The sequence below is a fragment of the Pteropus medius genome, unplaced genomic scaffold (assembly GCF_902729225.1).
Source record: "Pteropus medius unplaced genomic scaffold, Ma_sr-lr_union100, whole genome shotgun sequence".
NCBI classification, from domain to species: domain Eukaryota; kingdom Metazoa; phylum Chordata; class Mammalia; order Chiroptera; family Pteropodidae; genus Pteropus; species Pteropus medius.
This window is the reverse complement of record NW_024350398.1, coordinates 582,053-608,341: the sequence shown is the minus strand read 5'-3', so window position 1 is coordinate 608,341 and position 26,289 is coordinate 582,053. Positions and strand designations below refer to the sequence as shown.

Genomic DNA, 26,289 nt, shown 5'->3' with positions numbered 1-26,289 from the left:
GTATTGACGGGAGTGGGGGAGGGAGGTCAGAGGGAGGGAGCTGGGGACAGCTTCGCAGTGCGAGGGGCGAGGATGCAAGTGGCCTGGAGTCCAAGCGCGGGGTATCAAGGTCCCTTTCTTCTCGGTGCCGCAGGGACGGGCACCAAACACACAGTCCTTGGGGCCGGTGGGATCAGGCCCTGGGCTCCCAGAAAGCCAGGGGGTGAAGGCGGGGGAAGATATGAAGTGCCTGGGGAACGAATTTTGGAATGAAACTTACATCTCCGAGGGGGCAGGGCAGGGAGCTAAGGCGGAAGCACCTAGACGGGCGAGAGCAGCCTAGGTGCCCCTGCTCGGCAGGGCCGGGGCGGTCACTTGTCCAAGTCCAGGCCCATCATGTTCTTGAAGGCGTTCTTGAGGCTGGTTCTGCTGGGGGACTTCACAGCAGGCCGGAGCTCCGCGCTCTGCTCGTCCTTCCGGAGCTCCATCTCGATGACCACCACCTGAGCGCCCTTGGAAGACTCCGCCCCTGACGCCCGAGCCCCCGCCCGGCCCGCTAACCGCTATTTCTTATCCTTGCGAGACTCCCCCAGCCCCTTGGACTTCTTCTCACTGGCCGCTTTGGTGCTTCTGCTGTGGTCCAGCATGGCATACAGCACCGGCGTCTGGGGGAGGGGCGCGCACGTCAGTCACCCGTCCCTGCCCTCGCTCTGCCCGGCGGCTCCCAGGGGTCCCCTCCCCGGTCGTCCCGGCCGCGAGTCCCGCTCACCTGCCGGCCGCGCTTGGACGAGTCCTTCCCGAGCTTGTGCAGTTTCCCCTTCTCCATGGCACTGCGGGGAGACGGGTGCCGTGGCCGGGGCCTGTCAGGACCCCTGGCAGGGCGGCGCGGCGCCCCCTTCCCCGGGACCCCCGCCCCCACCGCCGGGGCGGCCTCCCCGGGCTGGCCGAGGACTCGCGGGGCCGCGGAGCGCGGGCGGCGCCCCTTACCTGAGCCTCCTCTGCAGGGCCGCCTGCCGGCGCCGCCAGCAGTAGCGGATCAGGTAGAAGAGCAGCAGCAGCAGAAGCGCCGCGCCCAGGACGCCCCCGATGACGGCGCCCAGCACCAGCCCGGGCCGCGTCGGCACTGGGCGGAGGGAAGGCAGTGAGGGGCCGCGGGGACCCGCCGCGCCTCCGCCACCCGCCGCGGCCGCCGGCCTCCCGCGTCCGCCCGCGCCCCTCTCACACCTTTCTCAAAGACGTAGAGCGTGACCTGAGAGGTCTTGCCCACTATGTCGGGGGGGTTTTTGACGTCACAGGTGAAAGTGCCGTTGTCGCTGTAGTCCAGGTTGTGTATGACGATGGAGCCGTCCTTCCAGCGAGGGTCCCCTACCCACTGGATGCGCTCTTTGAAGGTCCCCACCTCGTCGATGTAGGGCTGCCCCTTGGCGTAGTGGAAGATCTGTGAGGAAGGAGGGAGGCTCGCAGCTCATGGGGGTCCTGCGCTGGAGAGGGCGGTGCCGGGGAGGGGGCCCCGAGGAGACAGGCCCTAGCCGGGGTGGCAGAGACTGTCACTCACTCTGCCAACGCTGGGGCCATGGCTCAGAAAGGGTCTCCGTCCTTGGCCCAAGTTCTCTTTTGTGAGGTTCTCCCAAGCGCCCTATCCACGCTCCAACCCCAGGACCCCAGGCACTCACCGAGATGGCGTCGCGGCCCCCCTCGGGTTGGTAGCGCCAGGTGAAGGAGATGTCGTCCGAGACCCACTCACTGGACCAGAACGAGCAGTGCAGAGTCACTCGGGAGCCCACCGCGCCGTGGACCTCCCTGTCCGTGTAAACCACGATGGCCTGGGCCGGGGAGAGCACTGCAAGCACAGAGGGGTCAGACCCGCGCGTGGGCCCAGCGGGCCGGTGGAGGAGGACAGACCGGCAGATGCCGGGGCGAGGCGGGCGACTGCAGAGACAGGCGGAAACGCTACATTCGGAGGCCCACGTCTCGCCCGACTAAGGAATAGCCGAGCAGAGACGCGTTGCATTCAACAGGGGCGGCGGAATCAGCAGGGGCAGTTCTCTGGAAGGCTTCCAGAAGCTGCCCCTCGTCTCCAAGCCTCACTTTCCCTTTGAGTCACTATCTAACTCTTCAGCCATCCCTTAGACGCAGGCTTTACGATGTTTAAATTTATTGTAACTCGTACAGCCAATACATATCTCATTCTTCTCTTAAACCATTCAAGCAACAGAGAGAGAAAGTTAAAGCCTCTTGACATCTCCCCATCCAGTTCCTTTCCTACCGGCTAGAACCACTGGTACCAGTTTAATGTGTAGTCTTTCGCTGTGAATCAAACTCAGTATGAACTTAATAATCTCAAGATATGCAGGTGCTTACGAAATCGTTTTGTTTTGTGGAGCTTTTTTTTTTGGTACACATCGCTTATATTCTACTCTTTTTTGCTGGAGAATATATGTATCTGGAGGAGCTTTCCATGTTGACTCACAGAAATCGATCTTGTTTTTAGCATCTGCATAGTATTTCACTGTACAACAAACTCAAATTTCTTGCAGAAAAAAAACAGGAAAAAAAAATGAAGATAACTAGAGAAAGTAAGTCTTCTCCCTTGGCCCAGCCGTCCTCACCGCTGAATCCCTGGCGGCCGTACAGCTTGCTCTCCACTGGGGGGTCAGGGATGGAAGGACCTCGTATCACACACAGGGGGAGCCGGTGCCGGACGACTCTGCAAGGGGCCTTCTGGGGTCACCCTCCACACTCCTCCCCCCCCCCCGGGCTTGGTCATTCTGGCCCAGTGCCACTCCCAAGACTCACCCACACAAGGAAGCCCATTCCAGGGAGATTATGTGTGTGGGCTGGCCCTGGGTGGGGGTGACTGTAGACCCTTTTGTTCTACAGAGGGGGAACAAGCAGCCTAACAGAGACCCATTGTCTGAGCATATTGGGGGCTCACGCTCCCCCTCCCCGAATCTCCCACCTCAGCATGCAATCCCATGGACGCGCTGCTGGGACCTCAGCCTTAGGGCTTCTAGGGAATCTCAGTGTCATGAGGAAGGTTATTCCCTGGGTCTACCTTCTGTGCCTCCTGCTCCGATATCAGCTGCTGCCCAGTTCTGCCCAACCATCCTGTGAGCGGACAGGTGCTGGGACAGAACCCTTCCCTATGCTCCCAGGTCCCCCCATTTCCCTCACCACGTCCTTCTCCAAACCCCCATCCTTAACACTTTCTCAGGGGACCCAGAATAGTCCAGCACAGCCCAGAAGAGTCGAGGCTGGGATCTAGGACTCAGGAAACTGATAACAGAGAACACCTTGGAGACTCTGAAGTGCCCGCTCCCACGTGCCTGCTGCTTGAGGACAGTTTGGAGAAGGGAAGGAGCCATCCCAGTAACCCTGCTTGGACTTTCTTTTGCTCACCTGACATCTGCCATGGGACAAGGAAGGGGTTGGTCAACTTGTGAAGGAAGATAGCTTTAGATAGACAAAACCCTAGAATCTTACAGACCCTCCCTCTTATGCTTTTCACCCACATAAAAATCAACCCACAAAGAGAAACTGAGGCACCAGGAGACGAAGAACCTGAAAAGCTGGGGCCACAAACCAGGGCCCTCTCCTTAGACCATAGTACCTGAGTCTCCATGGAGACCAAGGTTAGGTGCCTCCTGCACTCCTAGGGGACCAGCAGGGACCAGAACCCAGGTGTCTGGTCCTGGTCCCACCTCAGTGACGGTGCTTCCTGCAGGCCCTCGGCACGGCCCTGGGGTGTGGTATTGGTTCCCAGCCTGGTCCGGTCGGCCCCTCCTGGAAGCTCGCTAATGGCCTTCCACCTCCCTGCACGGAACACCGTTACTGCCCCCTCCAAACTCTGTTTTTCTCTGAATATAAGATCGCCTTCCTGCTCCTGCTCTGTCTCTCTCTGGTGGCGCGGGTAAAGCTGAGGACGACCTGAGCCGGGCTCCAGGCTGGGGCGACCCCACTTACCCACAGAAGAGAAGAGCAGCGCAGCCAGGACTGGGCTGGGGCTGGGCGAGGGGGCCCCAGGAGCCATAGCTGGGGCAGGCAAGGGCCCAGGCCGGCTGCGGGGCTGGGAGAGTGGGGGACAAGGAGCTGAGCGGGAGGTTCCTGGAACCTGCTTAAAATCCCCTGGGGCCTTGGTATGAGGGGGCTGTCCTGAGCGAGTAACCAATTGCAGCCTGGCATGTGCAGTTGAGAGGTGGTGGGAGGGGGGAGCACAGGGAGCAGAAGGGGCATTGTGTCCTCCGGGTGGAGGGTGGGGAACACATACCACCCCATACACAGAGGGCTCTGTGTCTGTTGGCCTCCCCCTGCCCTGGGCTGGAATGTTGGGGGGCGGTGAGGGAGGACGGAAGGAGGGACACAAACACACTCCTCTGAGGGGTAGATGAGCAGGGGAACCTGAAGCCTGAGGCCATGCGAAGGGGTTCCTCCCCAGCCTCCTCGCCCGAGACGGCTCCCCCAGAGCCCTGCGAGCTGGAGGAAGGTTCCCCGAGAACAGTGGGGACAGAATGTCCACTGTGACCCTGACTACCATAGGCTGGGTTTCTTGAGATGACCAGGTCCTTTGGGAGCCATTTTTTCCCCCACCACCTCCCTGCATCGTGGGGGATTCTTCCCACATAGAAGCTTTTCGCCATTGGAAAATGCCCAGGGAAGAATCCCCTAAGCTTTCCCTGTCATGTGATGCTCATACTGCAGTTTAAGCCCATTTCAATTCAGACCAAGTCAACAAACCTGTACTGAGTGTCAGCTACATGTAAAGTGTGAGTATATGGGCAATAGCGGAACAAAAATTAAGTCTCTCCTTCAAGGAGTTCAAAGTCTAGTTTAGAGAGGCAGAGAGGGGAGGCTCAGAGGACAAACTCACCAACAACCAACTAGAATGAATCATGACGCTTGCTGAACAAAGTGCTGGGAGTGCCAAGGAGGGCACGTACAGCGGCACCGTCAGGGGAATTGAGTCATGTAACAGAGATTAAAACCAAAAAGAAATTTCACCTAATAAATGAAATTCAGAGGAAAGTCATGTCTTGAAGGCAACATTGGCTATGGACCGACCTCGAAGGGTATGTGCCATTTGGAAAAGGAGAGATGGGTAGTGAAGGTGTCTAGGCAGGTGGAACAGCAAAAGCAGAGACAAAGAGGTAAGTGTCTGTGTGCGTGCGTGCGTGCGTGTAGGGCAGGTCTCTGAAGTACTGGGCATATTCAAGGCAGATCTTGTGTCATCCACACTGACTTGATTCGGAGGAACTTGAAGGGGCATCACAGGAAGAGTCACTACAGGAAAGTCGAGGCCGGTTTTGACTTGACGGGCCTTAAAATATGTACTAAAGAGGATGGATTTAACTTACATCATAAGAACTTCCTGGGGTCGTGTTTAAGTTAAAGATGGGAGTGTCTCCGTGGTCAGAACTGAATTTTAGGGCAAATCCGACCGGAAAATCACTCAGATCAGAGCTCTCCTGATTGCTGTCTCTTGCCCTTCCCTCCTCGGGATCATCTGGAATGATTTTGCTTTTCACAGAACCTCTCATAGCCCCATCTGGAATGTTTTCCTCACGCCCTTCCCCTTCCTTTCTCTCACCCCAAGCACTGGCTAGATCCTCCTTCTTCTTCCGGCTCATTTTTAGGATGAGCCCTGGTGATAAGGGGCTTGACTTAATATTTGGTTGGAATTTCGGTGTGATTCATTTCCATCAATGACAGGCTCTAGAGGTTAATCCGAGGGAGAGGTCACTGTTGTTCCTGCTGCGAAACCACTGAAGGCTCACCTGTAAACCCACAGCTCCTGGGACCTCCTCAGCATCTCCTTACATGCCGATCTTGGTGCTTTCCGTGATTAGTATTCAATTTGTGTTATAGAGATGCAAAATAGTGTTTTTGCTTGGTGCAGAATAACTGAATTTGTGCTATTTAAATCCTAAAAGGAATAGTACAGGGGTGCTAGATATAAAGAAGATTTGAATATTAACGTAATAAACATGTTTTACTGTAGAACGGGAGTCGTTCTGGGCAGTCTCCCTCCGCCTCCCCACCCCCAAAGAGACTCCAGAGCTTCCGCACTGCCGTTCCTCTCTCACTTGCTTGTTTTCTCCCTTAAGTTATAAGTGCTCTGGAAGTGATGGCTGTGCTTGGGCTCCCCAAAAGTGTCCATGTGCGTATGTATAAATCCAAGCGAGTTCTCCCCACCCCCAGCCAGGTTCTTCTGGCTGTGGGTGTCACCCACATCGCCCTGAAACACGAACAAGGGAGCGTTGTCTTTGGTTGGTGGGCGTCTGGCTCACGCGGCAGCTCAAGCCCCAGGATTGTGGGAACGGTGGTCCGCGAGCTGCTGTGCCCCGCGGCCCATTGCCACACTCCCAACTCGGGTCTGCTGTGCGTCTCCGTATTGGCGAAGCTTCCCGTTAGAATGCGGAGTGTCTGCGGGCCTACCAACACGTTTTCAGCGCCTGGGCGGTTTGGGGTGGGGGGCGAGTGTGACTGACAAGCGCTCTGTGCCACGGGTCGAATCAAAACAAGTAGGGACGCGGGGGGGTGGTACCCGGCACCGTTTGAGCCCGCGGCATTTCTGCCGAAACCATGGCACATGCCGCTAGGAGTCAGCGGAGGGAGGCGGGGCGCAGACGACCGGACCGGACAGAAGCGACACAGCCTGCGCTCTGCAGGGGGGAAACAGACTCCCGAGCCTTTAAGCGAGGCCCGCTGTCACGTGATGGAGGCCCCGCCCCCCGAAGCCGGAGGGGCGGGGCCACGCGTCACTTCCGTCCCGGCCGGAACTCAAGATGGCTGCGCTCCTATTGAGGTGACTTTCGAGTAGGGCCGGGAGTCGGGGCTGGCGGCCCACTGGGGACCCGTGGTGGCCCCTGACGTCCTGCTGACGGCTGTGTACCCTGTGCCTGGGCAGGGAGAGGGCCCGTGGGTGTGGAGACCACCCCTGGACTCCTAGGGATCCCCGCCCCCGCCGCTCCGCGGCGCTCGCGGTCACTGGCCCGTTATCTCCCCTTACCCCCTGCCGAGGGGTCGCGCGGCTCTCCTCGCCTTCTACATCCTCACCCGAAACTTCCCCCGATCACTGTCCCGTGCGCCCAGGGCCAAGCTCCGAGAAAAGAAACACAGGCCTACCTCAGAGTTACTGCGCGTTGTTTCAGACCGCCGCAGTAAGCGGCTATCGGGTGTCGCAAGCAAAGCTAGTAGTAATTTCGCTGGTGGAGGGTCTTGCCTTTAATTTGCTTAAAAAAAAAAAAAAGGCATCTGTGGAGCGCAACACGCGAGGCGCAATAAAACGAGGTATGCCTGTGACCATACGTTCTGCCATTTCGAGATCTTTAGGGATCGGGCCTGGTCGGGGGAGAACTTAATGGACTTTGCCTTTGCTTCTGATGCCCGCAAACGCCAGCTGCTGGCCACGAGTGGGCACTGTCCGAGTTCCTATCGCCCCGGCCCGGGGTGCAGGAGGCCTGGACCTTACCGCGCTGGCGATTAGCAGTAGCGCCCTGAGCTGTTGCTCTGCCGTCTCGAAGCAGCCCAGGGAATTCGGTTTTAGTTTCTTTTTATTTGGATGGAGGGGAGGCAGAGGAGTGGATGTCTCGGTTATTCTCTGCAGTGTCAATTCACTGTCCAGAGAATACTCTAGATTTTCTTCCATTCTGAACTGTCCACTCTAGGTTTCATTCTCTGCCCAGAGCTTTTCTAGCTTAGCGATTTTAGTGTCTTTACACACTCCTAGTACAAATCCCAGCATAGTTTTGCGCCAGCCCTATTTTTGGAAACTGTGTGTTATGGAAAGTTAGCTTTAATGCGGTTGAGACTTAATTCCTGATTTCCCCAAATATCTTCGTATTTCTCTTTCCACTTAAGTCACCAGTATAAAAATAGAAGTACTTTATTTAGGTTTTTTTTTTTCCCCTGTGACAAATGATTCCTTTTGGAGTTGATATGAGGAATGGGTTATCTTAACCCTTCGTTTTTCTCCCTGCCTCTCATTTCCAAATGTATCCTTTTTTCTAAGGTGTGCCATGGGCCAGTCTTGCCAGAACTGCCTCCTTTATTCCAGTTAGTTTGGCCATAATTGAATGCTTTTGGATTTTTTGATCTATCCTATTTGGGTAGTGGTCAAGGGCTTTTGGTGGAATTAACATTTAGCTTGAAATGGTCATATAGGTTCTAAACAGTTGGTTTTAAGAGTTTCCGGATTACTGTTTAGAATCTGAGGATCATTATACCCATTAAGTGTGTTCAGACAGTATCACTTTGTGTTGGGTAGGACCGTCGCCACCAGGATTCGTCAGTGGTAATCCAAAGCTCTCGTGGCAAGGGTACTGCTCTGTCAGTTTCTCACAAGAGCTTTTATGGAAAGGCTTGAAAAATTTTGTTTCCTGATGGATTTCCAGGTCTGATTCATTTCACTGAGGGTCTTGGAACTGTTTTTCATGTGCTGATTTACCCTCAAAGGAAAGTACCTTCTACGAAATTCTAGGAGCTGGTTTCTAGGAGCTGGTTCTCATAGTGTCACTAATTCCATTTATTTTGAACAAGACAAGGTTATTGATTCCATGATTGTGGATTCCTCATTTGTGAATGAACACAGGCCCACTTAAGAGAAATATTGGTTAAACATTTTTAATACTTGGCTAACTAAAAATTATTAGTTATCACAGTACTGTACGTCAGGGCTCTTGAATAGTGCTCTGCGTTTTCACTCCCTAAAGAGTTCACGGAATAGCCAGCGACAAATAAGCTGAGTAACGCAAACTTCTTGGGACGACTGGCCAAGACAGAGATAAAGAACTAAGCCAAGAACGGCTAGGTTACTACCTGACAGTGTTCATGCTGCTTAAGCACAAAGTTGCTAAGAGTCATTAATCTCTGGACATTGCTCATCATATTAAATGTTATATGTGAAACACCTCCAAAAATAAGTTTCAACTCTAAATTCATAAGACTGCTTTTTAAAGTAAGCATATTCATTCACAGACCATTTTTTTGAGCCTCTTCTATGTGTCAGACATTATTATAGGTGCTTTCGATGCAAAGTATTCCAGTCCTATCCTTGAGTCAAAGTCTAGCAGAGGAGATAAATAGATTAACTATTAAGCAGCATAGTAAATGTTGATACAGAGACATGAACAAGTGATGTGGGATCCTGGCAGGCGCAGCAAGAACTGGTGACGCCGTCCAGGAGACGTTGGATGTCGAAGGACGGGACTATCAGGCTGTCAGCAGCATGCGCAGAGGCATGTGGTCACGAGTGGCCTGTGCCGTCTGGGTGTAGTGTAGCACCCAGTGTGCTGGAGTGTGGGGGCTGAGAGGAATTGTTGGGAAACAGGCCCAGAAAGAGGTTGGGCCGTGTGGAGAAGGGCCTTGTGTGGCCGTGGTATGAACCTTAAACTATAAGCAATGGGAATGGTCAAAGGCTTTTAGGCAGAAGCGAAATGAAATCAACTTTAATTTTTAGTAAGTTAGCTCTAGTTATATTGAATGATGGGGAAGAGAGGAGATTGGTGCCTGGGGGATGAGTTCAGGAACTCCTGTGACGACTCCTAGTGGGAAATGCAGAGAAGGTGGACTAAAACAAGACTGGAGTTTCTAGATGCTCTTGGTAGCGTCGGGAAATGCCTTGCATGTATGGGAAGAAAAGAAGAAACCGAGGCTGACTTATGTTGTAGCTGGGGAGTGAATTGGGAGCTAACAACCATTAATCAGAACTTTCTAATAGAAACGATTGTTCCTCACCACGTCCTTCACGCCTAGCATCTATTTTAGTGTTGCTGTTATCCCAGACGTTTATGAAACTTTTTGGCATACCGTCGGATGAAGCGTAGAGGTCGTATAAGAGAAACTCCATGTTATGGTCACATCTTATTTTGCACCCCAAATAGTTTTATTCAGTTCGATCACATAGACTTGGCTTCGCATAACTTTTTTTCCCCCCAAAAGTCAAACCCATTTGAGCAGGTGAATATTTTTTATCACCACTGAGGGTTTTCAAAACAATGTGATGCGAATTAAAGACTTTAGGGTGACCAATGAAATATTAATATCTTACGCATATATGTGGTCTGTTGCAGTTTAGAGAATGCTTTCCTGTACATGTTTTCATGTAACCTTCTCAGCAAACAGTAAGGTGGGTAAGACCGACCTCGCTGAAGCTTGGGACTCGCTGAGTCGCATGGCTGCGGCTTCTGCGGATCTAGAACTCATCTGGCCTTGTGACTTTGCTGTTCTGTGGACGTTACCATTGTTGCCCCAGTCCAGAGAAGAGTTTCAGGAACAGTGTGAGCAGGGATTGCATTGCTGGGGAGACGTGCGTAATGCATTTAGAAGGGGACAGCACTCGCCAGAAATTGCAAGTTCTGGCTTGTTAAAAATAAGACAAAGTGCTATTTTCTAGCTATAACATATAACGTACTTTTCCTAGGTGGGAAAAGAGATCTTCAGAGTTCCTGGTTTCACATGAAAGGCAAAGAGAGATACTGACTTTTTTTTTGTTTTTTGTTTTTTTTTGAGTCAAAGGAAAGTTTAGATACTGACTTTTGTTGTATTTCTAATAAGCTTCTGGCGTCTGCGCAGCTGGTTTCCGTTGGGGCCTTGTGGAACGTTTACGTTGGTGTTTGCCTGGGAAACAATGGCACGAGACAGACAGAGTGCTGTAGATTCCAGCCCACATCTCTGGACTCCCGGCCCGCCGGGGAGCCGAGTGTCAGGACCGAGCTGGGCGTGGGGAGTGCGCGCCTGCAACTTCAGAGTCACAATCCCTCCAATTGGTTTAGAGAGGTCTGCTCCCACTTCTCTCTTTCTGGGAGCCTGGGGTACACAATGTCTATGTTCACCTCTCGCCTCCCAAGCTAGAAAGGGAAGAGCTGATGGAAGTGTTGGTCAGATGATTCGCCTTCAGCTCGTGGACCCTTCTAGTGCCCTACTGTAAAGCACAGGTTCTTGCAGTGCTTACGCATCCGATGTCCATGGCATGAGGGACATCACGATCGTGGGTCTTAGTGAGACTCTGCGTCCCTGTGGGGCCTCATGCACGGTGAAAACACAGTAACCTTTTGTAGAATCCGTGCATTTGAACTTTCAGTCCCAGAGCTTCACTCTGATTACTTTCTTAAATACTTTTGGGAAGATTTGATATCTCAATGTGAGTAAGGGGTGTATGTCATAATACTGGGCAAGCGCCAGGTCAGTTAAATTCTCTTCAGATAGAATGTCTGGGCACATCTGAGTTTTAGACTTGAAAAGCAGCTCTGGTACTGGTGTATACATCTCAAAAATAGCAACTTTTTAGTAGAAGACTTGTGTGTCCTCTTCAAGTACCTTTCAAGACTGCGGGTAGTAGAGAACTCTTTGCAGTCCCCTATTTCTTGCACTATTATATGAGAGATGTTTTATTTGAAGTTCATCCCGGTCGTCTGGAACTTGATGGTCCTTCCTAAGGTGGGAGCTTAATATTTAGGACCCCCCTTCACAGACCCCTGTTCTTCAACCTTTGAATCCTCCATTTGCAGCAGGTGTCTGCTGAAGCCACGCTGTACACTTGGAGTTGCCAGTGGCATTTTCTGTTTTGTTTTGTTTGTTTGTTTTTCTTTTTCTTTAACTCGTATCTTTTAATCATCGCCTCCTTTGAGGACTGGCTTTAAAAAGTCACTTTATTTCTCTGTTGAACATTACTGACTCTGAGTTTTTTTTTTTAAATCCAGAATGTGTTTATTGGATGATTCCTCACTCATCTTGACTTAGGGCACTTTTAGTGCCACTTCCTTCTGAAGGCGTATCCTTCCGTGAGCCTTGCTTTTCCGCCTGTGGGCTGACAGGGGACAGTGGAGCCCCCAACACGGAAAACGGCCATTTGTCATGGCCGAAGCCGGTGGCAGTTTTGTAGCCTCCTGGGCATTTCACATCCATGAAGTAGGAACTGGGGCTCTGCACCAGGCGCGCCCTCTGATGCTTCGTCCCCTCCTCCTCTGGGGAGAGTGCAGGAGGCCCTTGGCGAGTTGCGTGTTCTCGTGGGGCTGGTGCTACCCGTAGGCCCACTCTGACTGTTCTTACCGTGTATTACTTGTGTTCAGCCAAAACCTTATTTTGCATTTGTAGATAGTATTTGTGATTATCCTCAAGTTATTTAAAGATGTGGCTTTCCAACTAGAAAATAGCCTTAAGAGAAGTGTCATTGTTTCCATCTTATTCTAAATCCCTTGCCCCCAAGTCTAATACAGTGCAAAAATAGAGAAGTGGTGTCTAAATGTATACTGACTCTTGATTCTCTTGTTTTGCAGACATGTTGGTCGTCATTGCCTGCGCGCCCACCTTAGTCCTCGGCTCTCTATCAGGAAGTAAGTCTCTAAATCTGGGGAGATAATTATTAACATTTGTTTTCCCCAGGGAAAAGCAGTAGGTTGTTGGCTTAGATTTTGGGGCTGTGCATGAAAGCGAGTAGTTGTAGACGTTTGGCTGAAAAGAGAATAATTGCGGTCACTCTTTTTCTTATCTGGTAGTGGAAGAAGAAAGAGTAAGAATATTTCTTTGCTCTTTTTTTAATTTCTCCTCACTCTCAGCTTCTCTGCTATATTTATTTTACTTCATTGATTTACTCCAGTTCTTGATTCCTTTCTTGAGGTCTAATTTTCTTCTTTTTTATCTGTTTAGTCTTTCTTCCTTTAATGCTTTTTTTCTTGTAGCCTTTAATTTGGGGCAGCTCTTAGGAATTAGTCTTTAATTATATTCCTTCCTGCCATAGTCATTTCTAGTCTGTTGACTTCAACAATTGCCTCTGTGTTATTTTTTTTTTTTACGCCCATAGCACCGGGTCTTCCTAGGTGGTCTCCCATCCAGGTACTAACCAGGCCCAACCCTGCTTAGCTTCCGAGATGAGATGGGATCGGGCGTGTTCAGGGTGGCATGGCCGTAGACTCTGTTATTTTTTTAAACTTTTAATTTTGGAAATATTTACATTTTCAGGAAAGTTGGAAGAACAATACAATGAAGTTCTGTACACCTTTCACCTAGATTCATCAATTAATATTTTACTTCGTTTACTTATCACTCTATATATTTTAGATTGTACCATATGAAATTGTTTTTTTTGGTAGTTCTAAACTGGTCTAATACTGACAATTTAATGTGGTTCAGCATGATATATATTAATCACTGTTATTATTTTCTTTGAATTCTTTGAGATTAAGTTGCAGACATCATGACACTTTACTTCTAAATAAATACTCCTAAGAACAAGAACATTATCTTATAAAACAGTATAATTATGCAAATGCAGTTATCAAAGTCAGGAAATTTAACATCGATATTCTTTTATCTGATATATAGGCAATTTTCAGATTTCATATGTGTCCCAGATAATGTACTTTATAGAAATAAGGTCTTCCTGTTCCCCATCCAGCATTTGATTAGGCTCACATATTGCATTTAGTTGTCATATTTCTTTAGTGTCCTTCAACCTGGAACTGTGTCTTGACCTTTGTTCATCTTTTATGACATTGATATTTTTGGAGAATACTGGCCAGGTGTTTTGTAGAGTGTCTCTCGAGTTGGGTTTGTCCGATTGTTTGCCAGTGATTAGATTCAGGTCATCCATTTTTGGCAGGAGTAATATGTGAATGGCGTACACTCATGTACATCGTGTGAGGGACATATGATGCCGTTTGTCCCATTATCAATGATTTTAACTTTGATCATCTCAAGAAGGAAATGTCTGCTAGTTTTTTTTTTTTTTTTCATTCTGAAGTTACTGTTTTTTCCTCTTGGAATTAATAAGTAACCTGTGGAGAGATATGTTTTTGGGGGGTACATATAAATTCAACCTAGTCCAGTGACAAGAGAAACCAAGAAACTATTCAGAGGTACTGAGCTGAATCCAGTTCTTGATTTTTGAGAACCTGAAAGAGAGTCTTGATGAGCCAGACGAGAGCAGGTGGTAAGGAATGAGGTAGCATGCAGGGCCTGTGAAAAGGGGAATCCACTCATGGAAATGGTTTTGAGACATTGTACTTGCACTAATGCCCACTAGGAGAGAAGTTGAGCTTCCGTTGGTGGGCCTGTGCTTGGGGGATTGGAAGGAAGAGTTACCCTCTGCTGTGACCTCATTTGTTGATTGAGGTTATAAATAGCTGAGTCAGACTGAGCAGAAAGCCGAGGAGCGTGGTGAACATGTTTCCCTTATACAGCGTGTTCATCCAGCCCAGCTTACATTTTCTTATTTTAACTTTTTGTTGTATAAAAACAAGTTTACTTTTAATCACTGTAAAACCTTCTGGTTTATTTTAGTGCCGTTCCTCTGGGAACCACAGCCAAGGAAGAGATGGAGAAGTTCTGGAATAAGAACACTGATTCAAACCGCCCTTTGTCTCCTCATATCTCCATCTACAGGTAAGGGCTCTGGGACCAGGGAACCTAGGAGTGGTGGCTGAGAGGCCTGAAGATTGGCCCGTAGCCTCCCTGGTCATTTGCCTCAGGCTCCCTTGTGTGAGACTAAATTCTGTCTTCCGGCCTTAGAAGGGTAATCTTCAAAGCTACCATTGGGAAAATTCTGGTAAGTCAAAATGCTGTTAATTTTAAAACATTATTTTGAAACAATTTCAGATTTGCACAAATGCTGCAGAATAGTGCACAGAGCTTCTGTACACGTTCATGCAGATTCCCAACTTGTTACCATGTCAGAATAACTTAAGAACGGGTTAGAAGTGATGAGGCCTGTTGCTCCCGAGTTAGCTTTCTGCTGTGTCTGTGACAAGTTTTCACACACTTGCGGCTTAAAACCACACGTTTATCATCTCCCAGTCCTGTGGGTCGATAGTCTGACACGGTCTCACTGGGCTGCGTTCCCTCCTGGGGGCGCTAGTGGAGAGTCCGCTTCCTTGTCTTTGCCCGCTTCGAGAGGCTGCTCTGAATTCCTTGGCGGGTGGCCTCCTTCCTCCATCTTCAGAAACAGCAGTGATGGCTCAGGTTTGTCTCCAACGCATCGCTTTGACCCATTGTCACATTTCTTTTCTGACTCTCCTCTTCTGCCAGCCTCTTCCACTTTGAAGGGCCCTTGTAATTACATTGGACCCATCCAGATAACCCAGGGTGGTCTCCTTATCTTAAGATACAGTTGTTAGCAACCTCCCCTTCGTCTGCAGTCTTAACTCTCCTTCCCCAGTGAGGTAGAAACTCCCAGGCTCCCGGGATTAAAATGCGCTCATCTTTAGGACGGTCATTATCTTTCCCACCACAATCTCTTCATACTCGAGTGTGTGTTTCCTAAATTGAAGGACTTGCCTTAGTATAGCTGTCACAGCCAAAAAATTAACATTGATCCAATGTTACCTTCTCATCCTCAGATCCCACTCAGATTTTGCCAGCTGTCCCAATAATGTCCTTGACAAGTCCAAGACCCCCCAGGATCAAGTGTTGCATTTAGTGGTGTCTCTTGTCTCCTTCAGGATGGAACAGCTTTTTAGCCTTTCTCTCTCTTTTATGACCTGGACATCTTTGGAACGTTGCTCAGTTTGGGTTTGTCTTATGTTCCCTTGTGGTTTAGGCATTTTCGACAGGATCCCCCATGAAGTGATGCTGTGCTCTCTTCATGGAGTTGGGTCTGGGGGGGCCTGACGATTTATCTTGTTACTGCTGGTGTAAAACTTTATCACAGGTTAAGATGTGTCTGCTGGGATGGTGTTTATCAATACCGACTGTGTGGGGAGGTGCTCTGAGACTATAAATATTCTATTTCTCATCACACTTACCCACCAGCATCTATTGGTGGTGCTTGCCTGAAACAGCTGTTACTGTGATTGTTGCCAAATTGTGATTTTCCTAATTCCATCATACCCTCCAGATTTATTTCTTACAGTACGATGAAGCTTCCTTTATCCGTACAAACTCAAGGATTCTTAAAAGGAAAAAACTTATTTCTTCTCTACTCATGATACCAACTCAGGGTTTCCTCTCTCCGTACTTCTGACACCAGACGTGTGGGGGTTTTTCTCACACCAACCAATTTTCCAACTCCAGACACCACTGGTTCCCTTCAGTTTGGTTCTGACAGTAACTAGAAAGTAGCTCAGACCCCACAGGTGAAGAGCTCGGTTCCACAAGACTGCCCCTCACTTCGGATGGCGATGGCGTGCACCGTCCTCCTGGCACGTGGATGTTTACCGACCTGGAAGCACTCGGGACCCTGTACTTGAGGGACTCCTATGGAGGCTTCATCACATGGGCATGATTGATTATTAGCCCCTCTCCCATCCCTGGAAGAAAGTCGGTGGGGCTGAAAGTTCTAAGCTTCTAATCATGATTTGGTTTTTCTGGTGGCCAGCTCCCATCCAGCGTCACTTCATTAGATCAAAGGACACTCTTACCACCCTGGCAGTTCCTGTGGATTTAGGAACTGTGTGTCAGGAACCAGGGTCAAAGACTGAATATGAGAACGAAAAATGCTCCTAGCACCCTTATCACTCCAGAGATGAGAAGGGGTTTAGGAGCTCTGTGTCAGAAACCGGAACCAGAAAGAGAGGTGGAGGTAAATAGATTTTTTATTATTTTGTCCAAAGGGTTACACTGTATAACCCTCATCTCTTCTCATCTTCGGGTTGTTGCAGACTCGGCTTGTGGGAGTTCTTCAAGATGGCTCCTGTGAAATCAAGGTCTGGGTGCTGAATGTGCTCACTGCCGCAATATGTCATTGCTTCTAGAAGCCCTTTCAGTAGGTGGAGCTTGGATGTGCGTGTACGCAGACACACACGGGCACACACGTATGCGTTCACCTGTTATCTGTTGTCCTCAGAAGTAGCATTGATAGCTGTTATGCTGGTGTCTTCCGCCAAACACCCCATAGATCTGCTTCTTTTTAGTGACCCAGTGAAGCATCTTGAGCTCTGCTACCCTCTTGGGTTCCTGCTAGGGAGGCTGGCCATTTTTTAACCACCTCCACAAATACCACAACCCTTCAGTTTTTTTCCGAGCTAGATTCCAGAAATAATTCTGATCGCAGAAACTGGGCGTTCTACTAAAACAGAAGGATTCTAAGTGATCTCAATCCTTGCTACTTTTTCTTAAGAGATACAAGATTTGGGGTAGCATTAGAACGATGAAGAACTTTTCAGGGTATCCTGACTCTACGTTTAAAGTCCTGGCCTTTTTTCACAGGCCATAGAACAAATGGTAGCACGCTGGTGAGGTGAGCCTTTCACTGCCTGTTTGTTCTTACAGTTTTGAAACTCTAGACATAATCGTGGAAAAAAAAGAAATGGCAGGGAAAATGGGGCTGTTGCCAAGGTGACATGTCTGGGAAGATGTCTGAGATATCTGGAATCATATTTTCTATGACTAACTTTTAGAGCTTTTTGGAGGAGGCATGGAAATAATGGTTAAGTTAGCAGTTTCTGAAGCACCTTTTCTCAATAAATTGAGTCGATTTATAAAAGCAAAAGTTTACATAGGGATTAAGTATCAGGAGAACAAGAGTCTTTCAAAAGGTTGTTAGAAAACAGTTTTAAACTCTTAAGCATTGGAAAGGTTCTTAAATTTTAATGTGATCATCAGTCTCATTGGTTTTAAGAGTACGGCTTGGGACTTTGGGTAACCTGCTGAGCTTCTGCGGATGGTGGTGTGGGCCTGGCCAGCTGCAGATTGCCCTGTAGGCCCAGCCCAGGGCGATGAAAGCAGCTTTACGCTGATCTGGCTGATCTGTTTTACATATGGGGTTTTTGCATTTAAAGAAAGGGTGCTGCTCAAAAAAAAAAATGTTTAAAAGCCACCATCGATTGTACCTACCAAATGAGTGAATTTCCTCTGCAATATTTTCATAAATGGTTTTCTGCCTATACTTGCACACCTCCAGTGACAACTCACTGTCACCCTTTTCCAATTTGGGAATTTCTCTTAGCAGAAAGAGCCTTATATTATTGACCTCACCGCAATGTATGTCTTCTATCCAGTGGTTCTAGTTCTCCCTTGGACTGCATAAAATAGTTCTAAGCCCAGTTTTTTCTCACAGCCATTTATTGATTTTGAATATCTTTTTATGTGCTTTTTGGCCATTTATATATCTTTGGAAAAATATGTATATTCAAGTTCTATGCTCATTTTTAAATAGGGTCATGTTTACCTTTTAAAAAATTTTTTAAATTTCATCTATCGATTGATGAGTGAAGTGTGAATGAGTTTATTACATCAGTGCTGGGGAACGCAGATTTGTTGTGATGGGGACCGGGTTTGAAGCTGATCTCCAAATGCTGCCTTGACTGTTCTAAAGGGAAGGCTGGTGCCACCGCCACGAAATCTTGGAAGTCCTGGTTTATGCTGCTGCTGCGTGTTCACCGTGACTGTGGCCTTTCTGTAACTTACTGCTGCAGGGAGGGTAACTTTTTTGCGTGTATGTGGTAAAACATACATAACATAAAATCTGCCATTTTCGCCATTTTTAAGTGCAGTTGAGTGGCATTAAGTCCATTCAGATCGTCGTGTACCCATCACTACTCTCCATCTCCAGAACTTTGTCATCTTTCAAAACCGAAGCTCACCCATTAAATAGTAATTCCCAGTTCCCTCTGTCCCCAGCCCCTGGTGGCCCCCATACAACTTTCTGTCTTATGAATGGACCTTTTTAGTACCTCGTAAAGTAGAATTATGCGGCCAGGAAGCACAAAGCCTGGGGCTGAATTACTCCAAAGATCCGAAGATCCGATTGGTCACCTGTCTTGGGTTGCGTCTGGCTGGTAGAGGGGCCCTCGTCTTCTGTCCACGTGGGCCTGTCTACATTATCTCTTTGCACAGGCTGCTTGGGAGGAAAGAGAGAGGGACAGTGATTTGGAGGTCAGGCAGCGTCAGTTCTGCTGCATTCTGGCTGTCGAGGCAGTCTGTCATGAAGTCCCACCCAGGTTCAGGGGACTATGTGCTTGCCTGTTGAGGAGTGACAAGATTCTGGAAGTCATGTGGGACTGGAAATGATACTGTGGTTATTTGGAAGATGAAATCTCCCTCATCTACGCAGCACTAGGCTAACGAGGTAGGGTTTGAACCGTTTTTTGAAAATTAGGGTAACATTCGACGTGAGCGCTTTCTCTCATCACTCTATTTCCACGTCAGGGTTTCCGAAAGGTCCCCAGGCAGTATGTGTGCTTGTTGTTTGCTCCTTTGGTCACAGGACTTAACCCATCTGGCTGGGAGCCCTCCGTGCACTCGGAATGCTAAGCGATGTCTTCCAGTTTCCCCACCTCTTTTTTCCCCACTTCTCAAATCAATATTATTTCTGTTCTCTTCAGTCTGGTAATCATTCTCTTTGACAGATAAAACAGTTGAGCAGTCTGCTTTGTACTCTGTCATCTGTTAACATAAAACCATCTATCCCAGCTAGGCTTTCTTTCTCTGAGTACAATCTTAAAAGCTCCTTTTTGTTGTCTTTGACATTTTTTGCAAGCCTCAGCTCATTCTGGGTTTTAGTCTCCCGACTTCTCTAATCAAATTATGCCATTGTTCTCTGCTTGTCCTTTGTTATGTGTCTCCTCTTCTGCCTTTTATATTTATCCTCTTAAATCTGAATTAATCAGAGTTGGTTTCTTTGGATATTACTCCTTTCTTCCTGTGACTGTTTTCATCACATAGTTAGACTATCTTCTGGGGATTTTTTTAACCACTTGAGTTGCTTCCGTTGAGTGTTGACTGTGGTCCAGTTATGCTCAGCCTTCCTTGTCTAAGCTGACTTTCCAGGATGGAAAGACTCCTGTTCTTCCCGTCTCACTGACCAACCCCCTTGAGCTTGAGAACTGCATCCAGGTCAGCAGTGTTGGCTGTTCCGTGGAAACGCTTTGGCAAATTGGCTGTTCAGAGCATGATTTAGAAGGTGGTTTGATGACAAGTCATTTCAAAACTGCTGTGGATTAAGAAACATATACCGAATCCAGCAAAATTTGGTTTAAAAATTTGGAATAGGTGATTTGTTAAGGAATGAATGGTATGCTCAATTTGGATAGTTTGGGGTGTATAATAAGAGAGAGTTTCATGGGTACAGAGAGAATAAACTGATGGGCGTCAGATGGTAGAGAGGGTTGCGGGGTGGGAGAGAAAGGTGAAGGGGTTGAGAAGTATGAACTGCCAGTTATAAAAATAGTCACGGGGATATAAAATATGTACGGCACAGGGAACATAGTAATATTGTCATAACTACGTATGGTGCCAGGTGGGTACTAGACTAATCGGGGTGATCACTTAGTAAGTTATAAAAATGTCTGATCACTACGTTGCACCACCTGTAATTGAGTGTCGACTAAAGACAACAACAAGATAAAAAGAGGGTTGGAGGACGACCATGTGTTATGTGAAACGATGGATAAGCTCATTTAGTTTTTCTCCTGTTTCAGTTGTATGGCTGGGGAAACAGAAGGACCCAGGGGAATGTATTCTCGTGATTGTTTTCCAATTGTATTCACCTTTAACTGGTGTCTTTGACCCATTTTTTGTTTCTACTTATGAGAAGAGTTTGAATTATAATAAGTTCCTCTATTCAGCTCTCTCAGTGGTACAGTCTGGTAAAGGGGAAGGAGGCTTCTTAAATAAATCAGTTTTCTTGTTTTCAAAACTAGGAAGTGGAAACAGGAACGCGAAAGCCGTTTGTTTATTTAAATAGTGCCTGTTTCCAAAGTGGTTTAATTCTCTTTGCCAAAGTGGGCTGCTCTCGACTGCGGTGTCATCTTTTCCTTTTTTAAATTGCCTTTGTGTGTTTCTTTGCAGTTGGTCTCTTCCCATGGCGATGTCCATTTGTCACCGGGGCACTGGTATTGCCTTGAGTGCAGGTATGTATGTGTGTTTTTATGTACAGGTACACACAGGCGACACACACACACACACACAGCATCTTAGAAGGCGATGTGCACTGGACCAAATGGAAGGGAGAGTTGGGTCATTGGGCCTGCAGTGACGTCGGTCCCAGCAGCTGTGATCTTTGCATTCTTGTGGCTTTCCTCCGATCTATTTTTCACACACAGCAAGAAAAATAAAGAATCTTTTGAAAATAAGTCAAATCACGTCACACTTAGAATCTTCCTATTACTGTCACATGACTGTATTTGCCTTTGCACTGAGATTAAAATTCTGATCTCTACCATGGCTGAAAACGCCTGCCTGGTCTGGCCCTTGCCTAACTTATCCCTGCCCTCCCTCCCCTTGCCTGCTCTCCTCTGGCCACACTGGTCTTCACATTCCTTGGCACAGCCATTGCACGTGTCATCCTAGATCTGCAGTGTCCACCCCCACCCCGTGCTGTGCACAGTTCACTCCTCCTCATCCTTTAGAGGTCAACAAAATTGTCCGCTTAAGAGGACTTTGTTTGCCGCCATATCTGAGGTAGTAGCTTCTATTTCTAGTTCTGTTGTTAATTTTCTGTTTCAGAGCACTCTTCCTTCATAGTTCTTATTCACTGGTTGTGTCTTCCATTGTTTTTATTGCATAATTTGTAATTATTTTGTTGGGTTGGTTTTTCTAAGTCTCTTTTATTAGACCATAAACTCCAAAGAGTGAGGGCTGCATCTTTCTTACCTCGCATACCCTCTAGCACTCAGAAGGTACTTGCAAAGTCTTTGCCTGCAAAGTGAATACACCCATGTGGATCCTTTCGCTCGTGGTGGTCATTTCAGAAAGAACTGTTCATTCCTCCTCCCTGCTAGTTAATCTCTGCGATGCACTGGACATTGGTCGTGATACTAATAGCCTCTACTCACAAGGGCGGAGGAGTGTAAGGGGTAAGACACATAAATATAATGCACTCTGACAACTTTTTAACAGAGATAAGAGATCCCAGAGAGAGACCAGCTGCAGGAGTTGGAGACCTTGAAGGAAGGATAAGTCAGAAGTTCATGAAAGGGGTGGGGAAGGCCTCCCAGACAGAAAGGCCATCTGCACAGGTGCAGGGGCGAGAGATGACCAGGATCACAGGGTGTGGTGACTGGGCCTGCGGTTTGAGAGTGGTGTCTGGCAAGGGGGCGTGTACCAGAGGACTGATTGCCACGCTGAGCAGGTGGAAGTCCATCCCGTAGACCACGGAGGCCAAAAGGTTCACATTCTCATTCTAGTATCAGGACAGGCTGGCCTTGGTGAATTGCGACAATCGTAGGGGTTTTGTGGTCCGTAGAGAAATCTAAAAAGCATGTTGAACTGAAAAAGTGTGATGACACCAGTTTGACTTTAAAATAATATTATTGAAAAATAACTTGACAAGCAGTCCTTTAAAAGATGGAAAGTGATGGCTTGTAACACCCTTCCATTGCTTAAGTTCTGCAGGGATTAAAATACTCCTGAGTTTTCCCAGTGACAGGTGGCATAAAGTCTAGGGGGCTTAGTTAAATTCCTTGAGAATGGCAGGTACCTGACGCTGGAGAGGGTGATCAGAGACAAAGTGCGGCATCGGACAACAGCTGTCTCGAGGAATGCGACTGTGGATGGATCGTGCTGTTGACTCGACTGGGTGCAAGGATGGTCCTGAATGTCCCGGGCTGTCACTTGGAGCCGCTGGGCAGCTGTCATGGGCTTCCTTGGTTGTCTCCTCAGGGGTCTCTCTTTTTGGCCTGTCTGCCCTTTTGCTCCCGGGGACCTTTGAGTCTCATTTGCAACTCGTGAAGTCCCTGTGTCTGGGACCGGCGTTCATCTACACAGCCAAGTTTGCCCTCGTCTTCCCTCTCATGTATCACACCTGGAATGGCATCCGACACTTGGTAAGTGACGGGACGTGAGCTTGGACATTTTCCGGGGGAGGGGGTGGAGAGGCTGGGTTCTCGCCTTCTCTGCCTGGAGGTTAGTGCTGTTCTGAAAGTAGGTAATGCTGGGCTTTTGCTCAGGAGCCTCTGTGGGAGGGCTGAACTGGACTCCGGTGCAGTGGGCATGGCTGGGCCCTGGCGTGGGCCTGGCAGGTGCTGTGGGCTCTCATGGCGAACACTTCAGGTTTACAAGGGAGATTCTAAAGCAGAGCCCTGGAGCCAGGTCTAACGTCCGCATAGGAGGCGTGTTTGTCAGACAGATAATTAATTGGTTCCTATTGTGCCAGGCACTGTGCTAGACACAGGGGGTCCAGTGATGGGCTAGATAAACATGATTACTGCCAACCCAGAGTGACACATTTGGCTTGAGTCAAATATACTAACTTTTTTAATCTTGACATTGGGTTGCCGTAACAGTTTCGGTTTTTGTTTTGAGCTGTTGGAGGATACGGGGCCAAGTTTAACAGAAACTGGGGGCCTAGGATCCCTGATTTTAATGATTGGGTTTATGATCTTTTGGTAGCCTGAGGACTGTCGTGTTTCCTCCTACGTGACCTTGCGGTCAGTTCAGACCAGTGTCTCCTCCACCTTATAAAGGAGACCAGCCCTCCTCCAGCACGGAGAATGTCCTGTTCTGTGTTGCCCTCCCCTGCTTGGCTCCCTTTCCCAGGAAGACAAGTGCGGTTCTGGTTGCTCTGGGTTCCCATTGCTCTCCACCCGAGCCATCTCTCACAGGGATGCTTTCGCCTTAATTTGACCTTTTATAACTTCCACATTGGAGCCTAGATAGAAGCACTTCCTGAATTTCAATCTGGTCTAATAGACTTAGTTTAATGGAATCTGAAGAGTGAGAGATAAATGACCCATTAAATTAAGTGTGTCTGTCAGCTGTTCCCTGGGGCAGCAGTTCAGTTTGATCCAAATGACTTTATTTCCCAGAAGGGGTGGGTCAGGGAGGGCATTTCCCTTATTGATTTCAAGTTCCACCAACAAAGCTCTGTAAGGAAAACCAGTACTCAGCTCCCTCTGTCACCTCCTAGCTCAGGAGGGACAGGGGGCACCTCGCCATAGTCTTGTTTTTGTCTCTGTATGGGGGAGGAGAAGCAAGAGGTTTTCCAGAACCTCAGAACTAAGTTAAAGCTTCTTTTAAGCCTTTAAATCTGCTTTTATTATTTTTTTTCTAGCAAGTACTGGCTCTGAGTGTGGAACAGGGTCTTCTCTGTTTTCTGACAGCGCATAGCTCTTGCCCTCTGACCTTGTAGTGGCTTGCCAGAAGACACAGTGGGGGAGTGGAGATGTGTTAGGGTCTCTGCCATTGTAGAGAACGTCCCCACCCCACCGCCCCCATCACCACCACCCAGCGGGACTCAGTTCTTTGTAAAGCACTGTGTCTGTACAGGCAAAACAGCTTTCTGTGGAATCTGCTTGACCCCTAATCTGGTCTGGGTAGAAGCTACTTGGGGGCTGAGGTGGGACATCTTCTCGTCTTGATTTTTCTTCTGGGCTCTCTCTGACTTCTCTGAAGTACTGTTTCGTCAGTTTCACATTCAGAGAGTGGGTGTATGTGTGTGGGGGGCACAGTCGAGTGGAAAGTGTGGAACCTGGAGACTGGACCATTAACATAGGGGCTCCCTCAGCAACTTAGAGTACAGTGTGTTAATCCCCCTGGGGCACCAGAGTCCAGATCAGTGTTTTTAAAATTGTGGGTTTTTTTTTTTTTTGAAACCTATATATAATTTTGTTAATCAATGTCACCACAATAAATTTAATTTTTAAACATTGTGGTTTTTGACGCAGCGAGTAGAAAATCAATTTAGTGGGTTGCTACCAACAAGAAATGTAAATAGAATACACCATATGGAATGTAGCACACATAGTAAGGGTAATATTGTCTATTGTTCCATGAACATTTGCTATACATATGTTAAAAAACACAATTCAGCCGAGTAAAATGGAAGAGCTAATTGGCTTTATTAAGTAATTCGTGAACCAGGCAGCATCCCACCCAGCATCCAGAAGGGCTCGGAGGGCTCAGAGGGCTCGTGCAGAAATGGAAGGTTTTTATAGGAGGGAAGTAGGGCAGGGGAGCCACTGGCAAACGAAAAGATCATTTTTGAGCCAGGACGTGTATTCTTTGGGTGAAGAGAAGGAAGGGTTTTCATCATGCAGCTCCCCGCTCCTTTCTGTGGAGTGGGAAGGGCCCACGTGACAGATCACCTGACTGGGGCTTGGCCAGAAAATCCCAGACTGGTTAAGATTATGTTTCGGGGAGAGGTTGGAACCTCGGTTAGGTCGGGTATTAAATGTAGGCTTGATTCATGGACTTCAGCACAATGACCCCATTTTGGACCTGTGGTTTTCTCTTTTTAACATGTACATACTCGGTACTAATTAAAAAGGTATTTCTTAGTGGGGTCACAGTCAAAACAAAACTGAGCAGTCGAGTTCTAGATCCAGAGGATTCTTCTACAGCACTGGGCCTGTCCTCTGTATGGGGGAGGAGAGACCGTGTGGCCGTGTCGAAGAAGTTGTGTGTGTTGTACCCCCGATTTGGAGACTGGCAGTGTGTGAGCAGTCTTGCAGTTAAGCGTTTGGCGAGTTTGTGTGACCTTGGGAGACACTGATCTGGTGTGTCATCATGAAGGCCGTTTTTTCTGTTCGGTCCGGAAGCGCTTGTGTGTAGAGCAAGGGTGCTTCTGTCGCAGGGGCGAGTGGGTGGAGTTGGGAATGGCGAAGGAGGCCACAGGCGAAGGAGCTCTGAGGGTCCCCAGGGCTGCGATGGCTGAAATTCTTTCTTTTTCTTTTTTCTACAGATGTGGGACCTGGGGAAGGGCCTGAAGATCCCCCAGCTGTACCAGTCTGGTGTGGCTGTCCTGGTTCTCACAGCGCTGACCTCGGTGGGGCTGGCAGCCATGTGAGGAGCTGCAGCTTCCCGCATCGCCGCTCCACGTCACTGCGCTGGCCGGTCTCCTTGTTGGCCGCTCTGACCCCAGCCGGGGCGGAGTTCTCCCGCTCTGTCTGGGCCTTTTGTGCTTGCAGACCCGCACTCGGTGGGTCTTGTTTCTGAGGACGGAATGATGGCGGACCCTCCCCTCTCCTGCCCCAGCGTGCGCCTGCTCTGTGCCTTCGCTCTCTCTCCATACTGGTCTTGATTTGTGCTGAGGGTCAGCTTTTGGTTCCTTCCTGAGATGGCGGAAACAATGCCCGCTCTGTGGCCTCTGCCGTGGGGACTGGGGGCGGGGCTTGGGTGCCACTGCCTGTGGGTTGCTGGCTTAAAGGGCAGTTCTGTTCACTGGTCAGAGCCCGGGGTCTTGAGCACCCACACAGTGTGACTGGAAGAAGGGGGTTGGGGTGGAGGGGAGTTAGGCTGTCCCAGTCAGAGGGAAGTGACGGGGGCCAGTTGGCTTTTGGAGCAGGCGTTTTGGGGGAAGAGATGCAGCTTTTGATGCTATTGAGGGTTATTTCTTTCCCTTGCATTTCCAGAAAAGCAAGCTTCTTATCGTCATGTGTTCTAATCCTAATTCATGTGACATCTTTTTCTGAAACTGAATTAAAATGCTCGTTTTGTCTTTGA

At 48.6% G+C, this 26,289-nt stretch overlaps 2 protein-coding genes, 1 non-coding gene and 1 pseudogene across 6 annotated transcripts; 1 reads left to right on the top strand and 3 right to left on the bottom strand.

The window, feature by feature from the left end:
• Positions 1-48: 48 nt before the first annotated feature.
• MPZ (myelin protein zero) lies at positions 49-7,652 on the bottom strand. 3 transcript variants are annotated; one of them, XM_039839868.1, is made up of 7 exons: positions 7,102-7,644; positions 3,943-5,899; positions 1,653-1,819; positions 1,204-1,417; positions 967-1,102; positions 749-809; positions 49-229 (listed from the first exon to the last, which is right to left on the bottom strand). In XM_039839868.1, exons 2-7 carry the CDS (start codon positions 4,598-4,600, stop codon positions 173-175), a joined length of 1,293 nt encoding a protein of 430 aa, XP_039695802.1. In that variant the 5' UTR covers positions 4,601-5,899; positions 7,102-7,644; the 3' UTR covers positions 49-172. The 3 variants fall into 3 exon arrangements, with proteins under 3 accessions (XP_039695802.1, XP_039695801.1, XP_039695803.1); XM_039839867.1 differs by having other exon boundaries at positions 49-644; positions 7,102-7,641; XM_039839869.1 differs by lacking the exon at positions 967-1,102 and having other exon boundaries at positions 49-644; positions 7,102-7,652.
• On the top strand, positions 6,660-26,289 carry SDHC (succinate dehydrogenase complex subunit C). 2 transcript variants are annotated; one of them, XM_039839870.1, is made up of 6 exons: positions 6,690-6,781; positions 12,252-12,308; positions 14,254-14,355; positions 20,698-20,759; positions 22,510-22,673; positions 25,529-26,289. In XM_039839870.1, exons 1-6 carry the CDS (start codon positions 6,762-6,764, stop codon positions 25,631-25,633), a joined length of 510 nt encoding a protein of 169 aa, XP_039695804.1. In that variant the 5' UTR covers positions 6,690-6,761; the 3' UTR covers positions 25,634-26,289. The 2 variants fall into 2 exon arrangements, with proteins under 2 accessions (XP_039695805.1, XP_039695804.1); XM_039839871.1 differs by lacking the exon at positions 12,252-12,308 and having other exon boundaries at positions 6,660-6,781.
• LOC120584172 (40S ribosomal protein S27-like) lies at positions 11,723-12,063 on the bottom strand (annotated as a pseudogene).
• On the bottom strand, positions 12,767-12,885 carry LOC120584227 (5S ribosomal RNA). The gene has a single exon (XR_005647995.1). It is a non-coding gene; the product is annotated as a 5S ribosomal RNA (ribosomal RNA).